The sequence below is a fragment of the Rhipicephalus sanguineus genome, chromosome 11, assembly GCF_013339695.2.
Source record: "Rhipicephalus sanguineus isolate Rsan-2018 chromosome 11, BIME_Rsan_1.4, whole genome shotgun sequence".
Taxonomy (NCBI): Eukaryota; Metazoa; Arthropoda; class Arachnida; order Ixodida; family Ixodidae; genus Rhipicephalus; species Rhipicephalus sanguineus.
The window spans coordinates 73,181,581-73,190,181 of NC_051186.1; the positions used below are offsets into that span (position 1 = coordinate 73,181,581).

Consider the following 8,601-nt stretch of genomic DNA (forward strand, 5'->3'; position numbering starts at 1 on the left):
ATCTTGGCTTCATTAACGTGCACTTAAATCGAAGTACACGGGCGTTTTTTTTTATTTCTCGCCAATCAAAGTGGGGGTGACGTGGCCCGTATTCCAACCCGCAACCTCAACCTTACCAGCCCAACACCTCAGACTGCTTAGCTATCATGATGGAATGCCCATTAGGTGTGGCGATAGAGCGATCTGCAAGGGCTAGTTTGAAATGATTCTATGCAACTCGCATTCAATGGCGTATGGTCTTAACACAAACCAACAACGACCATTAGTGCAGCAGCAGGAGATGCAGCAAGCTAGCTGTGACTTAGTTGTTAGTTAACTGTCTGGTAAAGTTAATGCAACGGTTAATGTATTCTTGCTCAGGCCGACCTCTCTGCCTTCAAATAAATTATCTCTCTCTCTCTCTCTCTCTAATGTATTCTTAATTTCTGATCGACATGAAAGTGGTGCTGATGAAAAATTTAACGACACGTAGGACCATATAATTTACAGTAGTGGGCAGGTGTTTACGCGCATTTTGTATGGATACAGAGTAATAAGCTAACGCGGGGTCACTGTGTATGCACTCATCTTCTTGCTCGGCGTACTCTGTGTCAAGTGCGCGTTGTCATTGTGTAGCAGAACATGTATGCAGCGGATCAGTGCACTTCCTATGATTATTTCGTTTATTAACAGGGAGCTGATGCTTTTTTGTTAACAGCGAATTGGTTTAGCCTTTAACGTTCTCTTGTAGTATAACATGAGTACAGTGAACTTATGTGCAACAAACGTCTTTCATGTATTCCCACAATCCCATACATGTTTGCATGCAACCGTATGAAGTAAAAGGTCATATAGATTATCAAGGATGCAGTAGTCTCGTTGTCTGCAAGATGGGAGGGATGGTGCGTTGTGTGCTGCAACTTGGCATAAGGTCATTATTTCTTTTCTTTTTTCTTTTTAGTTGTGCTTGGTGCTTATTAACGCGATCTGGTAGCGCCGTGGCCTCCTCGCATCTGCGCTGGCCTGTCTAATAGCCGAATATTTTTGTTTGTTTTCATCATTTTGTTCCTCTTTTCCATAGATCTTCGTCACAGTGTCGAAGTGTATCACTTCATTTCGGCACAAAGACTTTTCTGGTGTCTGAATGGTTTATTTATTGTATTAGCGCTGCATCCCCAAGTAGACTCTGGATAAGGATCCAGACATTATTATTATTATTATTATTATTATTATTATTATTATTATTATTATTATTATTATTATTATTATTATTATTATTATTATTATTATTACCGAGTCTATGTATCCCACGAGGTTCTAGAAAGACGACAAAATGCACAGACTGACAGATAACTAAAAGCAGCGAGGTTGTACTTTTAAAAAACATTACTTCGTTTAACCTACGCCTAAGAAGCTCATTGAGCGACAGGCACTTCGTAGAAGTACAGTCTAACACATTTACCAATGACGAAATGCTATACATTTTCACTCAGGCATTGTTAGCGCCTCCATAATCGTTGCGGATGCGATGGTACGCGATCTCGATGTGTCTCTTGCTGGAGAAACTCCTATCATTATAAGACTGCAGCGCGGGCCACTCGAAGCCGAAATGTAGATACACAAAGCGGAAAGCAGTAATTGTACGGGAAGTTGTCGATTCCGTCGCTGCTCGTCGGCGTATAAAATAGCGTCTCTGACCGTACGACGTCCGACTGCTGCCGATTTCGCCTCTCAAGAAAGCTCCGCCAAGAAGCTGTCAAACTATTGCTGCAACGTGAGTTCTGCGTTAACTACTTGTGGTGTATTTGAATTCTGCTCTGAGCAGAGCGGTCCAAAGTGCCGCGCCGCTATGCGTATTCTTCAGGATAACCGACTTTATTCTTTGATCGATAAACCTGTCTGTTGTGATTTTCAAAATATATACGTGCCACTGCACGCAAGATTAGTGTTGGCTGAGTTATTAATTGGTGTCCATTTCATTGCAATTGAAGCATGAAATAGGTGAGTCGCAATAATCCTGAATGTATACTTGAAAAATGGGCGAGTTGGGACTCGTCCATCTTATACAGAGCACGAACAGCCAAAACAAGTGAACGAAAACAGGACAAGCGCTGAGCAGGAGCACGACCGCGCATTTTGTTTGAAATAGCGTATGAATGTTGTTTTCAAGTTTAATACGAGGCACGCTCAGAACCGGCATTCACGGTGTTTAAATGCAGCGCTTCAGTTTTTTTCACTCATCTTGTCTGTTCGTGCGCTGCCCAAGAATTGATCCTAGATGTTGCCGAAGCGTTATGCTCCACGGTTCCCTCGATAGTAACCATAACAACATTGAAAAGCAGGAGTCTTTTTTATTTGTTTATGTGTTTTATATCTAAAACCGACTCAGTATATAGGGTACGCCGAATGGATGGCTCCGCATAATTTCGACCACCTGGGCTTTTTTATCGTGCACTGACATAGCACAGTACAGGGACCTCCAGCACTTTGCGTGTATAGAAATGCAACCGCGCTCATGTCCTCCGAACCTGCGTCTTTCCTATCAGCAGCCGAGCCCATCAACCGCTGGGTCATCGGGGCGGCCCACAAAAGTGTGTGAACGAGTATGTATGTACACTGCAATAGGCTCGACATGACACTTGCCACTTCAGCATACACTATCAAAACAAAGCCAGTGAGCAGTTATAAACGCATATATTTACCAGCTTCGAGCGTATTTTATTTCGTTCGCGTCATCTCTTTACTAGCCAGCAGTTAGTAAAGCTTGTAAATATTGCCGTTACTAAACACGGAGGCTTTCTCAATGATTTAAACTAGGTAACTACTAAGCCGCCTGTTTTGCCAGATGTTTTGTACATACCGTTGTATATTGTACCGTAATTGTGGCAGTCTTATAGAAAATTTAGACAAACTTGAATTGTTTTGGTTATGCTGGAATAAGCCTGCTGTGCTGCGCGATGGCACACATACATGCAAAATGTAGGGCACAATATTCTGGGTACAAAACGTCAATTATTCTAAATTATATGGACGCTAACTGGTGAGATGTGTGCAATCCCAAAGTAGGCGCATAAATAGCACTCAAACAGCTGTTAAAATGGATGGCGTGTGCGTAGCAGCCGTGATATTCTGGGTGGATGTCTGCATGTGTTCTCTAGCTTGTGGTCGGTTCATACCTGTATGAACGTCGGTGTGATGTTTACTTATCATAGAAACTACTTAAGGTAGTTAGCACTTATTAATTGATGTGACAGAAAAATGCCATGCCGTTTTGTTTGCTTCCTTCATTGTTGTGTGTGCTATTTTAATAGAATTAGTGTGTATGGCAATGTACACGGCACACATAAACAGAATAGAGAAATATCTCTAGCTGTTTAACTGTAGTTCCCTAGTTTTAGTACAGCTAATATGTTGCTAGTGCGGTTATCAGCAACTTAGTAACAGACTAACCATTCGAGTTAGTACTATCCACTTAATATCCATGGAAGCGAACTTCACTAAGGTGCATTTAATACCTTGACTTAGTAAAGGACTAGTGCTTGTTGGGACAAGTAAATGGTTAACACTTACTTAGTGAATGTGCCGACATAGTTTTGTAAGGGTGATAGAACAAAGGTAATTAAGCGGAATTGTTGTCCGTTTATCACAATGTCATGTCACAAAGTCATTCATCGCAAGTATTTCTTGTCATGTTTCAGTGAACTAATGAACATATTTCTTCACAGGTTGAAAAACAAAAGATTATGATTCCAGCCAAGGTCCTTGCTGCTACAGTGTGCCTGGTAGTAGTAGTTGCTGCTACGCCCAAGAATGAAAGTAAGGCCTTGAGAAATCTCGCTTATTCCTTGTTTAATGAATATAAATAGCTCTGATAGCGTCAAATAAATCTTAGATATTCAGAAAGCATTGATAATAACATTTCTGAGGCTGTTTCTCCTTCGTCACGGACGTAACATTTAAGCGTGAAAATGTAGAGGAATGTAACACTTAGCAAGAATAGTGATTCTCGTTTCTGTTGTTCTGACTGTTCCATAAAGGAGTTGATGCCATCAGAAAAGCCGATATTACCTACTGCAACATATGCGGCTGACAGCCATACATGCACGCACATAGGGGACTACGCGAACTTGCTAAAATTGTTTGTGCATGCCACTTCATCACCTCATGAGCATTGAAGAGTATAGTTGTCACAAAATATGTGTTATACTCACAACATAGCGACCTGTAAGTTGTCCGTGGCTGCTTACAGTTTGTCTAGGTAACAAGCGCAATTATCGCATAGCTAAACGAAATGCGCGAAATACTCCTTATCTGCACTTACGCCGATATCTCTGTTAAGTTGTCAGGGCATGCACACTGTTTCTGTAGGCAGTTAACGTGTAAATGGTATAGTTACTTTGCACACTGCAATAAACGATGGCATGCAAAATGAAGCGCTGCGTCTCTGAGAATTGCATAGGCGCATACACTTACTATTCTTCTAGCTGTCGTCATACGCTTCACGTCATTTTTATTGAGACATCCGACTGGCGCATGTGTGCTGAAATTATTTATTAGACATTTTTCTGCTCGCGATTTACGAACTGCATTGCACAAGAAGAAGCACTGCTTCAGGAGTTGCGATATAAACGCAGAACGTACTCTCATTAACAGACATGCGACCTGTAACTTATGTAGAGGTTTGATGTTTCCACTTTATGCGATTGACAAAATCCAGCTTTTTACCCTATAATACGGAACAGCAACGCAGTAGACGATGCATGATACAAGTGCCGTCAATAAATTCACATTCATATTGTATTAATGGCAGTGACAGGCTCTGAGCATCACGGTTCTTTTTAACACGAAAGTGTTTTATGCTGGGGTCCACCACGGCTCCATTGACGTATTTCAGTCACGGATATGACGTTGTAAAATATAAAGAATAACAGTTGCCAAAGAAAAAAGCCAGAAGAAAAAGTTCTGTCACTGGGAGTCGAACTTACGCCCCCTCGCTCCGCGGCGCAAGGCGCGAAAGGTTTCGGCCACAAACGGCACGCTCCTTGCCAGGCTAACGGCGAGCTATTTACATAAACCATTTGCCGGTGGCTGCACTCAGAGATCGGTGGTACATCAGCGTGTTTTCGTTATCACTAGCGAGATGGCGCAATGGGCTCGAAAAGCGCGATTTAAAGGCCGTCGCCTCACGCGGATGAGCGGGCGCCTCTGCAGGGCGTGGTCGCTCGTGCGCGGGTGCGCGGGACGAAGGTCACTTCGCTCACTGCAAATGAGCTCGCTGCTCACACAGAAATAAGTTACAACTGTGGCAGTTCGCGCTCATCGTGTGTATGTTCGTTCCGTGCGCCCTTTCTGCTTGCACAGCGCGTTGCCAGTTTCGAGCTGCCTGCCGTTCTTCGTGTGACATTACAATTTGTTGCTGTAGCATTCATCCCTTCGCGGTTGGGGTAAAAGAATGCACGACAAAGGCTCAATTACGTCTATGAAGACACGTTTCACTTTCGTGTTATACCGATTCTTATGACAGAGGGATCAGCCATGTTTTTTCTGAGCTGTCTCGCACGAATTTTTATCGCATCCAGCATAAGCTGGTGAGCTTGCTTTGAATAAGTATGCTGAGGGCGTTTTTTATGGCAGGTAAAAACAACAATCTCTAACTGTGAAAAGTCTGTGCTGGAAAAAATCAATGTGCCTGTGTACATTTCAGCGGCATCACTTCACATCACGCTGTTTGTACCGCAAGGAAGCTGTGCGATGTTATGATTTGCCTGGTGATTTCACTGTGTCATCTTCTTCATGCAGGCTGCGACTTCTCCGGCATCGACCTGGACTACGCAGTGTCGAGCGTTCTGACTCAGTTGCCTAATGACCATCCGATAGGGCTCACCGGTTTTACCCCCTTGCTTCCGGTAATTGATATCGGGTTTAAGCAGTTCAACGGTTTTAACAAAATGACTCGTTATGGGCCGCTGGTTCCTTATTGCGTTGACGGCAAGTACATGGCGCAAGTGGACCTGATCAACAGCGAAGACATTTCCATGTCTGCGCACTGGAAGGCTTGTTCCGGGCAAGAAGGAGAAGTTATATTGCGGAACTCTTTGACACGTTTCACGGTTCAGTTTCGCGTCGTTCTTCACCCTGTTGCGCGCGCTTATAGACTTGAATTTGAAGATGCTGTAGTTCCCGTGATTTCGGCTTACCCTTACGTTGTTATTGAAGGTGCCGGTCGAGAAGTCCGCGGAGCGAGTATGTGGCTTAGTAAAATCTTTCCCGCGGTCACACAAAACATTTGGAACGATCTTTTCACGAAGCACTTCAGTGTTGCCTTGCGTGACGCTGCGCGCAAGCTTTATGGGGGAGGCAAGATACCCGATCTGTTCTGGGAACGACTGATGTAACAGGATTGCCTTGCATGATTTCACTGAACCGCATATGTCAGTCCTCGACACGTGCCAGTGGATGCGTGTGTACCCAGTGGCGCGTGTGGAGCATGCTCCCGTACCATTAGGTGTCTTATGTGCAAAATAAATGTATTACAGTGAGCTTTTGTTGCTTCCTTCATTTGTACCTCCCTGTTCCTTACACACCTGACCCACTAAGACGCACACAGATAGATAGATAGATAGATAGATAGATAGATAGATAGATAGATAGATAGATAGATAGATAGATAGATAGATAGATAGATAGATAGATAGATAGATAGATAGATAGATAGATAGATAGATAGATAGATAGATAGATAGATAGATAGATAGATAGATAGATCGAAGTATAAATATATTCTGGCCTTTTGGCTGGAGAGTATCTTTAGTACCATCACTGCTAGGTACGTCATTTTCAGTGCGAGTGAGCATCTACCAAACTAGGTTTCACAGTGGCAATCACTTTATATGCCAAATCACTCAATTTGCGAAAGTGCTGTGTTGGAACTGTCTTATGCGTTAGGGTACAGACAAAATCAGCACAATGTGCAACAGAGTATACTGGATAGCGGTAACATGTGGATGCCGGTACAAGTACACACATGGAGAAGTTCATTCGCTGGGTGATTGTGGTCGTTTACCACATGCCGCTGCCTTCCCGCACCAAAATGTATGTAGACAGTTCATCGTGCGATGGGCCACATGACGCTGGCTCACAGGCCTCCAACGACCCGCGAACCGCCTATTGGTCTAAAAACAAACCTTTACGCTTAGTAATGAATATTTAGCGCAGAAGCAACAGACGGATGAAAGAGAAGGGACACATCACGTGCGCTAACAACGAACGAAAAGGTTTATTATGCCCAAGACACAAATTCATACAAAGCTCATGCCAACACGCGTGGACCTAGGCGCCATTCGCTAACGTGTATTTTCTATTCTTTCTTTTTTTGACAAAATGCACAAAAACAGTTACTAACTCACTACTGCAATTCGTATCGTACTCGCATGCTACTGCTGTGGTTGTGAACCCTTCTTTGAGAACACATAGGTTTTATCAACTAAGATATAGGAGATAACAATATTGCTAACAAAAGCTGTAAAAAATTCAAAGTTCGGCAGCGAACGTGTAAGCATCTAGTCCATTTAGTTGTGGGGTAAAGAAATGAGTTGTTTCTATGTGCATTAGGATTTGTAAGTGCTAGCCTATGTTGCGTAAGAGCCGAGGAATCAACAAAAACGACATACATAGGCGCCATTTTTTTTTACTTTATCTTCATTCATATGCCCTTTTGTCTGTTCCGAATGGTTTGTAGACGGCCGGCTCATACTTTTTTTTCTGTTCAGCAAGAATCGCACGTGTAATTAAGAGCTCGGTATAAGGCTCAGCTCAGTGGGTAATAAAACTGGTCATTCCACATCTGCATTGTCACTGCAGGAAAGACCATAGCCAGGATTGTAGCCACTCTGCTTGCGTTGGGTCCGGCACCATCAACCTTAACATGAATGTTCTCGGTTATCACGGGAATGGTTGGTCCTTCGTATGTAAGCACGGTTTCTTCATCTCTGTCACTGTGTTCAACGAGGAACTGCACCGTGAAACGAGATAGCGCGGAGCGCAGACTAAGCGTGCCTTGGTGTCCGGAGCAGTGCCTCCAGGGCGTCGCGATAACGACGTCACCCGCGCTGATAAAGTCCACTTGTATTCGGCGAGTACCGTTCACGCAGTAGGTGATCACAGGGCCATGCCGATGCAGCTTGTAGAATCCGCTCACGTTGAAACCGCTTATTTCAAAGCCAGCAAAAACAGGGTAATACTTTTCGGGCCCAATCAACTCGGACTCTGAAAACTTGGCGATCAGTTTCGCAATCGCATCGTCGACGTCGATTGCGGAAAAATTGCAGCCTGATTCTGCAAGAAAAGAACATATTTCAACTATATGATTCAGGAGTTTTTTTTTTTGGATGTTCAGAAATTTCTGCTGAAACTTGCTCTAAACAACCCCCTAAAATTAAACACTTGCACCTCATTCAATGTGACAGTACATACAAGCGGCGCGCATATCTGTCTATTTCGAATAATAAAAAATGTCTCCCTTTCCTTACTAACATTACAATGCAAGGTCTCCACTTTCAAACAGATAAGGAAATAACCGCATGATTAAAATTAAACAACCAAGCAGACCATCAGCACAAGATC

General features: G+C 43.3%; 1 protein-coding gene across 1 annotated transcript; it reads left to right on the plus strand.

Moving 5' to 3' along the window:
* Positions 1-1,703: 1,703 nt before the first annotated feature.
* Positions 1,704-6,537, plus strand: LOC119373894 (uncharacterized). Its single transcript, XM_037643951.2, has 3 exons — positions 1,704-1,753; positions 3,705-3,795; positions 5,779-6,537. The coding sequence occupies exons 2-3, from the start codon at positions 3,723-3,725 to the stop codon at positions 6,372-6,374; spliced, it is 669 nt and encodes a 222-aa protein (XP_037499879.1). The 5' UTR covers positions 1,704-1,753; positions 3,705-3,722; the 3' UTR covers positions 6,375-6,537.
* The last annotated feature ends 2,064 nt before the right edge of the window (positions 6,538-8,601 follow it).

Excerpts from the sequence above, each read along its gene's own strand:
- LOC119373894 (XM_037643951.2), top strand. The coding sequence starts at position 3,723 with ATGATTCCAGCCAAGGTCCTTGCTGCTACAGTGTGCCTGGTAGTAGTA. Across the intron at positions 3,796-5,778 it reads TGCTACGCCCAAGAATGAAA|GCTGCGACTTCTCCGGCATC; the intron begins GTAAGGCCTTGA and ends TTCTTCATGCAG.